At 40.8% G+C, this 15068-nt stretch overlaps 1 protein-coding gene across 2 annotated transcripts in view; it reads left to right on the top strand.

Annotated features, from left to right (window-relative positions):
- The window catches only part of TNIP3 (TNFAIP3 interacting protein 3), an 87304-nt gene that overhangs the window by 34735 nt on the left and 37501 nt on the right, over positions 1–15068 (top strand). For both annotated transcript variants that reach the window (XM_040626279.1, XM_008689479.2), the window contains exon 2: positions 1153–1273. In XM_040626279.1, coding sequence (XP_040482213.1) covers positions 1153–1273 — 121 coding nt within the window. The remainder of the gene's footprint in view (positions 1–1152; positions 1274–15068) is intronic.

Below are 15068 nucleotides of genomic sequence, written 5' to 3'. Positions count from 1 at the left end.
GCTCGATCCCAGGGTCTTAGGATCATGACCTGAGCTGAAGGCAGATGCTTAACCGACCGAGCCACCCAGGTGCCCCTATACGATAGAATATTATTCAGTCATAAAAGAAAAGGAAATACAACTATTTGTGACAACATGGATGGACCTTAAAAGCATTATGCTAAGTGAAATAAGTCAGACAGAGAAAGACAAATACTATAGGTACTATGTGATCTCACTTGTATGTGGAATCTAACAACAAAACAAAATAAAACAAAACAAACACAAAATGAGAAAACCCCCACCAAACTCTTAGAAAAAGAGATCAGAGTTGTGGTTACCAGAGGGGGTAGGGGAACACCAGCTGGAGAAAGGTGCTCAAAAGGTGCAAATATGCAGTTTTAAGATGATTAAGGGCTAGAAATGTGATGTACAGCACGATGACTAGAGGTAACACTGCCGTAGGATATACGGGAAAGTTGTTAAAGAGTAGATCCTAAAAGTTCTCATCAAAGGAGAAATGTTTCTTTCTTTTCTCTTTATTGTATTTATATGAGAAGATGGATGTTAGCTGACTCTGCTGCGGTGATCATTTCACAATATATGTAAATCAAACCATCATGCCATATGCCTGAAACTTATACAGTGATGTACGCCAGTTATTTCTCAATAGAACTGGAGGGGAAAAAAACCAACACACACACACACACACACACACACACACACACGCACACGCACACACACAGAGGCTATAGAGTCCTATAGAGTTTTCTCTTGGCCCTGCCAGTGTTTGACTTTGCATAAATTCGTAAATTAGTTAATTTCCTAAATCCAAGTTTGCTTATCTGTAAAATGCAATGGACTGTTGCGCTGCTGAATAAGAAATTATGGGTCACCTGGTTCACTGTGAGTGCTCAACTCTGGTCATTGTTATCAGACTGTGAAAATGCCTAAACTTGTCTTATTACTTTGTATAAATGTGCAAGTAAGTGAAAATTAAACCCCGATATTCCTTTAAGGCTCTAATGGCATGAATTAATACAAAATGAGATCAGAGATTGAGAGATTCTAGGAAGGTACTGTATACCTCCATGCCATTGAAAACTCATTGTCCCCTTAAGTAATTTTTAATTGGCTTTGTAAAATGTGCCTTTCCCATTCCCCCCTGGGCAGATGTGAAAGCATGGAGTTGGACAATAAAATCCGAGATCTGATCGAAAGGAATTCTTTTCCGGATCTTAAAGGGGCCACCCCGGGAGCCACACCAAGTCACAGAAATTCATGTTCTCTAAAGGTAAGAAATCACCTTTTTTTCTACATTTTCTCAAAACACCCTTCAACGGTATGTTCACCCAGAAGAATTTATGGGGGCAGTCCCCAGATCATTTACAGTAATGTACTTCCTTGTTGACTGAGAGGATAAAGTCAACCACTGTAAAACCTCTCTTACACAGTCACTTCCTGTCACTGAGGAAACCCTTCAGCAGAAACACTTTCCCATTTAAAGTGTGATGCCAGTCAGGCAAGTGTTGCTACAGGGAAGTGAGGACGAGCTCACTCTGTGAAAAAGAATGTAAAAACAGCAACATCTCTTTTTTGGAAGGACGTCACCCAATTTGTGTAAACCTTCTTACATTGGGCTACTAAAATCAATACAATTCATTGTCTGCTTTTTTTTAATTTAAAAAAATTTTTTAGGATTTTATTTTTGAGAGAGAGAGAGAGACAGAGAGCATAAGCAGGGGGAGCTGCAGACAGAGGGACAAGCAGGCTCCCCACCGAGCGGGGAGCCTGATGCTGGACTCAATCCCAGGACCCTGGGATCATGACCTGAGCCAAAGGAAGATGCTTCACCAACTGAACCACCAGGCATCCCTACATTGTCTGTTCTTTAAAGAAAAAACAGGCTTTCCAGATAAAAGGAGTTGTCCAACTTTGAGTTTCCTCTTGTTTCAGGATGCTTGTCTACAGTGCTTCAGGGAAGCAAATAAAATTCAAGGGTAAGGTCTAGCTAGGAATTTTGTAGATGACTTTCTTGAAATGCATCATAAATGACAACAGAAACTCAAGCTCTGTAGCCCTCCTGATTAGAAACCACCTCTAATGATCTTTTCAAAAAATATCTAACATAAATAAGTTTGACAGTATGGCTGACATTTAAAAAAAACTTACATAACTTCTACTTCGGTTCTTATTTCTTAAGTAATTCATGCCCATTGTGGAAAAGTTGTATCTTTTTCTCTTAAAGGAGGCCCTGGAATTGAATAAGGTTAAAACTTCAGACCTCACTGAACATAAATCTGTCTCTGAAATCTCCTCTTGGCCCACCACCCCCAGAGAGCATCTCTCAGCATTAGGGGTCTCTCTGTGTCTCTCTTTTTGTCATACACATACACACACACACACACACACACACACACAAACACACACACACACACACAGTTTGTTGGACCCACCTTTTTTCACTTTAAAAATATGTTGCAGATACTCCTGTACCTTTTCTCATGCATTTAATAAACATAGAACTGTGTGTGTTCGGTATCTATGCACTTTTTCCTCTTTAGAAACTCGCTTCTCCCTGACAAAATAGTATCCATTTTTTTAAAGATTTATTTATTCTAGAGAGAGAAGGAGAGAGCGCACACTGGGGGGAGGGGCAGAGGGAGAGAGAATCTCCAGCAGACTCCCCACTGAGCATGGAGCCCGAATGTGGGGCTCGATCTCAAAACCCTGAGATCATGACCTGAGCCGAAATCAAGAGTCAGATGCTTCACCCACTGAGCCACCCAGGCGCCCCAAGTAGTATCTATTTTTAAAGTTAGAAATGAATGTCTGCGGCTGGTTAGAGCCACTGAAGGCTTATTTCTCCACTTCTCATCTCACCCCCTCCTCCCCACCTCATACATACACCTCTAACTCCCAGTTAGGATTTTCCTCCTTCATGGAAATGTATGCTTTTCTCAAGTAGCCTTCTTGTCTGCTTTATGATGAGAGTTTGAATCCCCTCCAGTGCCCTGATCCTCACATGCTCTGATTCTCAGCCACCGAGGCCCATTTGCTCAGGACTGACTTCCCTCCAAGCTCTGTTCATTTTGACTTCCAGATTTCTCCTCATATGGTAAAGACCTCTTCTTCATCCTCATTGTCATTCTCTTGGTAATTAGTTTCCTCTATTTTGGGAACTTAACCAAAACTTGTTTTCTTTCTTTAAGATACTGCTTCTCCCATCACTTCCCTGATGAAATTGACTCCTTTTCCTACACACCACACATCCGGGCGAAGGATTACAGATTCCTAGCTGATTTTTTCTTTCCTTGTGAAGTGTGAGATAAAAACATCTAGAGAAAGTGAGAAGGTGAGAGGTGAGATCCAGTGTTTAAGGAAGTTGGGGAAAGTATGGCATGGGCACTGGGAGAGAGGAATGAAATTGCAACGAGTGGCTGAATAGCCATAAGGATGGAGTTGAGCTTGACAGCCACTACTGGATAAGATAAGACCAACCCCTCCATGGTATATGGGCTCCTGTCTTCAATATCCCCATCACCTCTCACCGGCTTAAACTATGCTCAGCACTCCTCCACTTTTAAACATATGTGAGATCCCATATTTTATGCGTAGTTCTAATTTATTCTTATGCATCATAGCCAAGCTTATTGATCAGGGCATCCAAAGCTTTTCAGCCCCTTATCACATCACTAATAAGCTCTGCCTTGATAAATCCAATGGTCATTTTGCACCTGATTTTTCACTTGTCCTTTCATATGCGTTTGATGCTATTTACTAATTCAACCTTTTAAAAATGTCCTTCTCCATAAACAGCTATAAAATCAATCTCTCCTCATCTCCCTTCCCGTCCCCCCTTTATTCTCTGGTCTTTCTTCCTCATTCACCCTCACTGGTTTCACTTACATAACGTGCCTGTGTTGTACAGTGTTACCCAGGGACCTATACATAGTCCTTGGTTCACTAAACTACAAAATATATGCTAATGACGACACACACACATAACTTCCTAAACTTGCAGTTCTTTTCTACATGCACATCAATTTCCCTCAGTAGTTTCACAATAAATTCAACATTCCTGCTAAAACTGCTTGTTTCTTCCCCTTCCATTTCCTACTTTAGTGAATGGATTATCATTCACCCAGTTATCCAAATTCGGGTATAATCCTAAATGCCTCCAGGGCTACCAAGCTGCCCAGCTCCAGGAGGCATTCATAGAATAGTGCCAGCCTTCACCCTGGACCCTCCGGTTCTTGCCTCTTCTAACTTCATAAAATCTTTGGATTTCGTTCTTTTCCTTCACTCTTCCTACTCTACCGTGGTTCGGATATTCATCATCTCTTGCCTAGACCATCCCCAGGAGATGTCCAGTTGCCCTTCTTAAGTTTGCTTCACACTAATTCATATTTATCAATACGGATCTTGCTAATGAGCAAGTGCTTAGAACTTAAAAGTAGACTTCCTTCCCTACATCATAACGTCCAAATGCCTTGGCTCAATATATAAAATCCTCCAGGGTCTAGTCCCTGCCGACATTTAGAATAAAACAGTAGGAAGAGAATCTAATACTTGTTGGTCAACTACCATAACAGGTATGGAGGTATTTTATATTATGTTTGATATCTATAACAACACTTAAGTATGGCTATCTTTATCCTCATCTTCCAGATGAAGGAACGAAGGTTTATAGACATTTTAAAATGTTATCTAATTCATAAAGTTGCAAAGTTCTAGTCTCAAGATAGAAAGCCAGGCTTGTGCCTATTTTTCTTACAGTGTCATGCTGTCTTCTACATCTTCTGCCACTTTCCAAAATGCACCAAATGTGTCTGAAGCGTCACAACATGTTTTTCTAGAAGACAGCAGTATTAAACCACATGTTTGATTTCATGAGCCATGGTAAAGCTAGATTTACAGTCAACTTATCTCTAGAATCCCTCCACAAGTAATTTTCAAAGTTTGTGGGGGACTCTTGAATGTATACTCATAAATCCAGAGTCTCATCTCTTGTGTGGAAAGCACCATTTGTTCTTGTCCATTCAGGTCAACTAAAGTTATTGTCAGTGATTGTCAGATGCTTACCTATCACTGTTGCTTCTGGATGCTAGCTGTACCCCCTTGGGGGCGCTGTTGTGATACTACTCACTGTGCCAAGTATGCCCAATATGGGATATATCCCCCAAGGCCCCCAATACAGATAAACACTATTGCTGTCTCCACTTCAGTGGAAAGACTTTTTCTTTCCTAGTTTTAGCTACCCTGTCTCCCAGTGCTACTTTCTACTTTTGGGGTTTTAGCTGCCATCTACTGAGTGACTCTTAGGGCCAGCACTTTGAAAAGCATTTCTATGCATTAGCCCATTTAATCCTTACCCTTGTACAGATGGGAAGATGCAGGTTCGGTGAGGCTAAAGGATTTTCTCATGGTGTTACAACTCATAGGAATTGGACTCTGGACCCAGTTTTGTCTGATTCTAACTGCACTTCCTGCTCTTAATTCCCTCCCCCTCACATAAGAGGCATTTGGCAACTGATCCAGAGCTCAAGCTGGTATTAGAAGTGATGCTGTCGTCAGGGCAACCCCTCCTCTCTGGGCCTAAAGTATCATCCTTGGATCAAGCTAGTGCAATAAATCAAAGCTGGGGGCTCTCCCTGCCTCCTTGCCCTTTGTCCTGAGGGTTCAGGAAGGTCAGTTTTCCCTCCTGGAAAACCAAGATATTGTCCAGACGAGAATCTCCCTTTGTCCCTGCCCCAGCTTCCAGGTATTCAGAGAGACCTGCACTCCCCCTACCCCCATAGCAGGGGCTACTAGGCAACATGGTTTCTTGGGCAAATTCCCTTTTTCTGCCTCCATGGTGTGAGGTAGGAGCTTTCAGAGTAGGTTCTGGGAGTGGGGAAACTCTTTCCTGTGGCTTTTGCCACACTTTCATCTTCTCAAACAGTGTTTTAGACCCAGAAGGGAACATACCCTCCCATTTCATAAAGGAGAAACTGAGGCATTGAGGAACAGACCTTTGGACATGATTCTTGCAGTTTCTATCTGAGCCACTTCAGGGTCCCAGCACTCCTGTCACCCTCTTGTCATCCTCTGGACTAAGACAGGGTCAGAATGTGTGAACCTCCCCCAATAAAATATTTGACAAAGACAAAACAAAACAAAACAAAACCCTGTGTTTTTACTCTCTCTGAGAAAAGTTTCCCAGGAACAACCCCTGGGAGTCTCTCTGCATCCCAATAGACTTCAAGCATATCTTCCTCAATTGTTGTCTGAAGGTATCTTCAATATTTGATTGCTTGAGTGAACACAGTTTAGTTTCCAGTTGGAATCTCAGCTGAATTACTATTTACCCAATAGCACTCTACAGGAGGGAATCCTACATTCAAAACAAAACAAAAACTTTTGCATTCTCACTGAGATAGTGATAGGACTGAAAAAAGTATAAGAAAATTTATTTTTGGTGTGAGACAAAGTGAGCCAATGACAGAGAGACGGTGGAGGGTATCTCTCATTTTCCACTGAATGAAGTAACCATAAGAACAATGCAGTAGACTCCCTTTCCAGGAGTAGAAAATGAATTTCTTTATAACTTAAGAGATGGGAAAAAGTGTAGCTGAATGAAAGAGATGTGATTTAATGAAAGGGCCTGAGACATATGTCAAGTTCCCTTTTTTGCTCAACTACCTTTGCCAAGAATAAGTGAAGAGGGAGAAATAGTATAAAAGAAAATGAACAGACTGACTCATTGCTGTGAGGAAACAGAAAAACATTATTGACGAACATGAGGAACTCCATCAGTAGGAGAGCATTCTTTAATATTCTGGGAGAGTTGAAATAGACAGTCGGTGAACAAAGAGCATTGAATGTCTTATAGGCAAAAGAAAAATAATTGCCTACGTGAAGAGTGCCTGAGTGGTTCAGTCAGTTAAGCCTCTGACTCTTGGTTTCAGCTCAGGTCATGATCTCATGGGTCATGATCTCCTAGGTCGTGAGATCAAGCCCTGTGGAGCTCCATGCTCAGCGGGGAGTCTGCTTGAGATTCTCTCTCTGTCCTCCCCCAACTAACATGCTTGCTGCACTCTCTCTCTCAAATAAATAAATAAATCTTTAAAACAAAATTGTCTAAGTGAGAATAATATTCAAATTCCAAAATGAATTTTTTTTTAAAGATTTTTTATTTATATATTTGACAGAGATAGACAGCCAGCGAGAGAGGGAACACAGGCAGGGGGAGTGGGAGAGGAAGAAGCAGGCTCCCAGCGGAGGAGCCTGATGCGGGGCTCGATCCCGGAATGCCGGGATCACGCCCTGAGCCGAAGGCAGCCGCCTAACGACTGCGCTACCCAGGCGCCCCCCAAAATGAATGTTAAATAGAAGTGACACTAAACCAAGATGGTCATAATACTATGAGAAAATTAATATATGAACATTAATTTGTAACCCTGTAATTGTAGCTCTTGAAACACAAAAGAAAGTGAGAGGAGAATTGAAATGTATTTTTTGGACAAATACATTTCCAGTAATTCTTGGAAATAAAGATGAAACTTGGGAGTAAGAAGAAAAACTGTCCAAATTTTTAAAAGATCCACTAGAATTGAATTTGCTTAAGAAGCTTGTCTTGTCTTTGGATTCTTTTTTTTTTTTTTTTTTTTCTGATTTTAAATAAGAGGCAGTACCTGAAATTGGCTTTTAATAACTTTGGCACAAGTTGAGGGAGGATTTCCCAGTAACTGAGGACAAATTCTAGATCTGGACATTCTTCCCAACATAAAAAGCCCTGGGAAAATTTTTTTGATGATTCAGAGAGTACTATAAACTTATGACACTTGGAAAGATAATGAAGGAAAGACTTCCTGCAAACTACAGTAAGTTGACAAACGTTTTCTGTAACCACGTTGTTGAAAAAAAAAAAAAAACAACCTAGTTTCCTTTTCCTTATTTCCCTTTTTTTTAAAGCTAAGCTAGTATTCTTCATCGAAAAGCAATTTTGATGATCAAATTATTGTTTTCTCATTTGTAAAATGGATTGTGATAAAAATATGAAATGAGTGAAAATGTGAAAGCATTTTGTAAATATAAAAGGTGAAATGAGCTTAGCATTATTGCTGTCATCACCATCAGCATCTTCTTCTTCATTATTTTTATGCTAGTAGGATGATCTTGAGCCCCCCAATTTTTTAAAATATTTTTCTCATATAATGACTAGCTGCTTCTTTGAAGCCCATTATCTAATTTCAGCAGTGATGGCTGTGTAATTTTTTTAAAAGATATATTTATTTATTTTAGGGGGGAGGGTCAGAGGGAGAGGAGACAGAGAATCTCAAGCAGGCTTCTCACTAAGCATGGTGCCCCCCGTGGGGCTTGATCTTACAACCTGAGATCATGACCTGAGCCAAAACTGAGAGTGGACACTTAACCAATTGAGCCACCCAGGCACCCCTCCAGTGTCATCTTTATATGCACATGCTTTTTCTTAATTATACATAGTTATAATTTTTAATTTAAAAATAGTACCCAAATGTATGCATATGATGTTGGTATTTATTGTCTCAGGAAGAAAGTAGTCTCTTTTGCCTGAAATGTCCAAACTAATTACTTGATGATTATGAAATTACACAGAAACATTTCCATCCTCAATGGAGTGGTCCCTCGGATCTTCAGATTTGTATTAGAAAAACAGAAAATATGTGAAAGACATGTCTGTTTTGTTCATTTGATATCCCTATACTTAGCACAGTACCCAATCCATAGCCCATAGTCAATAAATATTTGTAGCGAGAATGCGTACATGAATGAAGGTGAGGTCAACACATGAGCAAAGTATGAGAAAAATAAAGTGTTCTGTATTGATATCGAATGATAAGGAATTAATGTCCTTACTGAGAAGAGAAAAAATAATTAATTCAAGTAGGATTATAGTTTTTGGAAGCTAAATTTCTCTTCGCTGATGACTAGTTATTTGTAGTAGAAATTAATCTCTAGGCAAGTGGTGGTGCCGATTGGTAAGATTTTGTCTGGATATGGCCTCCGAGGTCAAGCCAATTCATATCTCGCCATGAAGAAAGCTCAATGACCTTGAAACTTTCCTGAATTCTATTCCTTAATGGCTCAGGCTCCTGCATGATGTTTAGTCCAATAATTTTCAGCTGTGTTATTCTTATCTCCCCCATATCGATAAAAGGTTCTTTGTGGGGGAATAAACATGCGGGACTAATTGAACTCTGGTATGGGTTCAGCTACACACTTGTCATGCAATGACCACGGGCATGTCACTTAACATCTCTGAATTTCAACTTAATCCTTGTTACCATCAAAGATAAATCTCTGATAACTTCATAGGGCTGTTATGAAGTTCAAATTAAAGCAAATAAAATGTTCCGAACCACAGAACTCATGTGTGCAAAAGTATATATTTTTTTGTTTCCTAAACTGAATTTAGTTTCCGTCTAGGACCCCTACCCTGTCTCTTAGAAGATAATTTAATCTGCTTGGCTACAGGGAATGTCAGGACTTCATTGTTTTCTTAGGCAATTTATATTGTGGGACTTCCTTCCTCTCCCTCCTTCTCCCCACAATGGCATGTAAGGTCTGGGAAGCAGATTTTGTGAAGTAATCCAAGTGGAGTAGGATTGTCAGATGTAGCAAATAAAAATGCAGGATACCCAGTTAACTGAATTTCAGACAAACACAAAAATATTGCATGGGGCATACTTACCCACAAAAAAAGTATATCTGGAATCCAAATTTATCTGAATGTTCTGTAATTTTCTGGCAACTTAGGGTGGAGGCATTTAGGCTGCAATAATCCACCATCTTCCAATGCCATTGGCACTAATGCAAACTATGTCTTATAGTCTTTTCATTGGCCTGTATCGTCACTGGCAGTCACTAAGCTTCCATGCCACTCATTTCACCTCCTATCCTCAGGGTCCTATGGTAAATACTGCATTCTTCTCAGTTAATCACTTTTGCATTCTTCTCAGGAATGTAGGAAATTTCCGGTTCTGCTTCCACAGCACTCTGGGATTGAGCTGTCTCAGGACCTAGACATGCCACAAAGTTTCAGCTGGATACCATGGTGGCATGGAGAAATTCTCTTCAAGACTTGCCCCTTCTCCAGGCTTAACCCCAGGGATGAGGCTGAAGCTGTCTCTGCTCTTCGCTGTTCAGTCTGGGCAGTTGGATAGATGACAGATGAGTCCCTAAAAGTAGGGGAGTAGGGCTCCATTTCTTCATGAGCCCTCACAACCATCCAGATACTCTTTCCCTTATCTTTTCTCATTTTCCCTCAGGCCATGAAAACTTTATCTGTTCTTCAATGAGGGGGTGGGTATTTTCATCTACCACCTTTTCTATCAGTTGTTAATGGTATAAAGTTTATGCCTGGATTCTGACTTTTTCTCAAAATATATAACCAAGGTGAAGGGATTTTATGATATACACCTGTATGTCCACCACCTAAATATTGCCGCCAACATTTTACTATACTTGTTTACCACCCATCTGTCTACCCACTCACCCCTTTGTATGCATTAATCCGTGTTATTTTTTGAGGAATTTCAAAATAAACTGCACAAGAGGAATTAGTCTTTAAAAAATTTTTTTAAAGACAATTTTCAGAAAAAAAATTAGCTTTTGCAATTCAAAGCTTTGGTTTTCAAGACGGTCCCTAGCGTTTGGAAAGTCTATTTTGAAAATCAAAGGTTAGGGGTGCCTGGGTGGCTCAGTCAGTTAAATGTCTGCCTTCAGCCTAGGTCATGATCCCAGGGTCCTGGGATGGAGCCCCACATGGGGCTTCTCCCTCTGCCTCTGCTCCCCCTGCTTGTGCTCTTTCTCTCAAAAAAGAAAATCAAAAGTTGAACAGGGACTGTTTTTCTCTTTGCATTCAATGGTAAACTTAATCAGCCCTGGAGGCAAAAGATACCATTAACCCAGCAAAGAAAGGATTAGTTACATAAAACAAAGAGCAGTGCCTATTTGGAAGGATCGTGAGTTACTACTTCAAGATATTAACTTGTCTCATAAGATGTAATAAAGCACGGTGCAAGTGTAGGAAACGTTATTGAAGACCACACTTACACCTTTTAAAAATTCCCCCATAGCATGTACAACTATTTATATTGTTTATTTACTAAATAGTAACCAAGACGAAGAGAAAAAAATTTTAAATCGGTATTTGTATGGAGGCAAATATATAGACAGATCATATAACCAAAATAGGGAAGGGTAAAATATTTGCGTATAAATTGAATAAAAGGAAAATACACGGATATACAACAGTTTTTAAAAAATGAGTTGAGGGGCGCCTGGGCGCAGTCGTTAAGCGTCTGCCTCCGGCTTGAGTTGATGCTCCTACTCTATCTTTTTTGATTTGGAGGCAGAATATATAGCTTTGTATATCACTGTGATCATTCTCCTCTGGGCTGTATTCTTAGAAGCAGAGGTGTGCTGTGATTTGCTACTGAAGATTCATGCATAAACAGATACATTCAATAGAAATGTAAGGTATCGCTACTCTGAACTCTGAAGATACTATGTTATTTCCCAATGTTCAAGTGATAAACATTGACCCTACCTGCAAGAAGCTTCCAGCCTCTCAGAAGAGAAAGATACATAAAATTAATGACTGTTTCGCTGTAAATGCTGGAATTAATGCCTCACAAAGCACCCTGGGATCACAAAGGAGGAAATAACTAACTGCTCAGAAGAACCAAGGGAGCCTTCCAGGGAGGGCTGATGGTCCAGCTGGCTCCGATTGTTTGCTGCTTTGTGCAGTGCTGAGAAATCTTCCCATGTAGAAGTTGCATAAAGTCTGCAATTTCACAAAGACTACAGACTAGTCAGCAGAAACCAATGTGCCCTAGGATGTGTCCGATATGCACGAAAAACTAAAAGCGTACAGTGGTAACAGACTTCAAGCAACATTCGAAATTGCCGGAAAGAATTGTTGCAGAGTTAGAAGCGGGAGGGACAAAAGCATATATCCCCCCATGATGTTGCGGAATTTGGGACACCTGTCTTACCTGACTCTCCTAGTCCAGGCTCAAATTTGGGCCTGAAAGGAGAGGTGATTTCCTAGTTTGGAGGCTAAGAAGTTGAAGGTTTTGACCTTAGATCTTTTATAATCTCTTAAGAAGATAGCTGATTCAGGAACATTCTTGATTTAATTTTGGGTAGAGAGGAGGCTTTATGTGTGTCTGAGCATTATGAGTACTTGAGTAGGCACTAAAATAATTGGCATGATCTTAGATTTGAGAACTATGGAATGAACACAACAGACACAAATTATTATCAATGGGAGTTTACGTTCTAACGGTGGGAAGCAACAAAGAAGAAAACTCTATGGTGTATTAGATACAGTGGTATGGAAAAAGACAGCAGGAAAGGTAGACAGAAAGTGCTGGGATGGAGAGCAGCTTTAAATCAGGAGGTCAGGTAGGAACTCAAGAAACAGGGGACATTTAAGCAATCACCTGTTGAAGGTGAGGGGGTGAGCTGTGTGGATACCTAGGGGAAAGATAGTTCTCGGCAGGGAGAACAAAGAATGTGCATGCCAGGTTCATGGGGCAGCAGTGTGGACAGGACGTGGAGCAGAGTGTGCAGAGGGAGGACTAGTGAGGAAAAAGTCAGAGAAGCACAGGGTAGGGCCTTGTGGGCCACTCTATGGAGTTCTACTTTCACTCTGAGTGACATGAGAAGTCACTGAAAGGTTTTGTGCAGAGGGGTGTCATGAAATGACGTATTTTTAAAGACTCACAAGAGCTCCTATATTGATAACGGATGGGGGAGGGGCAAGAGCAGAAGCACAGAGGCTGTTAAGTTATTGCACCTAAGGGTGGGCGGGGCTTGATGATCAGTCCAAAGCTGCTAAGCACCTTGCCCAAGGTCACACAGCTAGTGAACGGGGAAGCAGGATATGACACAGAGACAGACTTCAGCCACTACTGGACGTTCTCTCAAAACTTGCACGTGAATGAAATCAGGACACAAACATTAAAGTTCCCATTTTGAAAAATATGTTTATTTCACCTTGCTGCTCTCTCATTGAATTAGGGCGCCTGTAGGCTCTTGGGCCAATGTGCTGCTCTCCTTTCCGGTATACTTTCAAAATGCCTACAAAATGTTCAGATACATTAGATACGGGTTGTGAGAGAAAGAGGAATCAAATATATCAACTCCCAGATTTGTAATATAGAGCATGAAGGTTGCCATGGACTGTCACGGGGAAGACAAGTTTTTATGGGGAAGATCAGGAAATAGGTTTTATACAAGTGGAGAAGGAGGTGCATCCAAATAGAGACGACAAGTGCCTGGTTAATATCAGTGGTGACTGGTTCATTCGGAGTGCCCTAGACAAACTGATCGGTATATACTTGGATTACTGCAAGCCGTTAAATATTTCGAATACTATTTTTGATGCTATTAAGTGGTATTGCAGTTGTCGACCTCACTCCTTTGGTACATAATGCATATACCCAGGTTTCTTTTTATGAAAAAGACACTTGGATCGTGTAAAATTCCTCTTCTCAAGGCTCTTCAGTGGCTCCACGGTCTATGCAATAAAGTCAAAATTTCTCAATGTGAAATGTAAAGCCTTTCACAATTTGATCCTGATCAACTTTAGACGAGCTCTACTTTAGTTACCCTGGGCTTGTTAGACTCCTCCGTATTTAGGTCCGTCGCCTCTGTTCTGACCCAAGAGACACCAAGGCCAAGGATGGTTCAGTAATGTTGCTCGCATTACGGCAATTATACCTCAGCTTTCACCATCTATCAAAATCCTATCCACCCTTCAAGGCCCAGCAGAAACTGAAGCTCCTTCCATAACAATTAAGGCTGAGAACGAGCTTTCTCTCCTCTGAATCCTCACAGGCAGGTGTGTGTGTGCACACGTATGTGTGTATAGATTAATTTCATTAGAACCAGGGACCTTTGCTTATTTTCCTTTGGCATCCACTCAGTGCCAAGTGTGAAATCGAAATGATTGATAGCCCTTCCTTTTTTCATATTATGTGTTGCACAGATAATAGGATCGATATCCCTATCTTTAAGATCATATTATTATTAATATCTAAGCTTTTATATGTATTCTCATAGACAGCAAGGAGGACACCATTGTGTCCCTAGGAGGAGGACACTATTACTATTCTCATTTTACAAATGTGGAAGTTGAGGCACGCCTGGGTGGCTCAGTCGGTTAAGTGTCTGCCTTTGGCTCAGGTCATGATCCCAGTGTCCTGGGATTGAGTCCTGCATTGGGCTCCTTGCTCAGCGGGGAGCCTGCTTCTCCCTCTGCTTGTGCTCTCTCTGTCACTCTCTCTCCGACAAATACATAAAATCTTAAAAAAAATAAAAAATTAAAATTTGATCCAAATTAAGATTGAACAAAATCAAAAAAAAAAAAAACCAACAAATGTGGAAGTTGAGCCTCAGAGGCCCTAAGCATTATGCCCAAAGTCACAAGTAGTGAATGGTAGAGCCAAGTTATGAGTCCAGATGAGTTGACTCCTGTCAGCCTTTGCATCCCCAGTTGAGGCTCTCAGTCCTGCTGTGATAACACACTCACTTAAAAATTCGTGCAAACAGGTTCAGGAAGCAAAGTAGGGTTTCAACCCTCATTCTAAAAGGATAGCTTAAAAGAAAAAAAGCCATGTTTATTTTACCTGACAAAGAACGCCTCCAAGAATTTATAGAAATGTGATGATCTGTCTTAGACTAGTTTTGAGAGAAGTATCATCAACTCAAATGAGAGTTACAAACCAGTGACTGGTAGTTCCTTGGTCCTTTTTCTTCACCACACCTCTCTCTGTTCATTACTTTCCTCTGTGTAATATTTTAGTCACTTGAGAAATGAGGACTCTTCAGAATCCTCTTGGAAACATGGAGTGACGACATGTCTTCTCCTCTGAGGGTTATTGCAGCTAGTCAGACTTGTCACGAAACAAAGCTTGACTACAAGCCAGACTCTTACATGGCTCATGTGAGAAAGCTGGAGGTGAGGTAAGGAGGGCATGTGTAACAGAAAATAGCCAGCTTAGTTCTCAGGCTGGCCTAACGTAAGTTCCTTTTTTCTCAAACTAAACTTGGGG

The sequence above is a fragment of the Ursus maritimus genome, unplaced genomic scaffold (assembly GCF_017311325.1).
Source record: "Ursus maritimus isolate PB19 unplaced genomic scaffold, ASM1731132v1 scaffold_11, whole genome shotgun sequence".
Classification (NCBI taxonomy): domain Eukaryota; kingdom Metazoa; phylum Chordata; class Mammalia; order Carnivora; family Ursidae; genus Ursus; species Ursus maritimus.
Note: the sequence above shows the minus strand (reverse complement) of the source record. Positions and strands in the feature narration are given on the sequence as shown.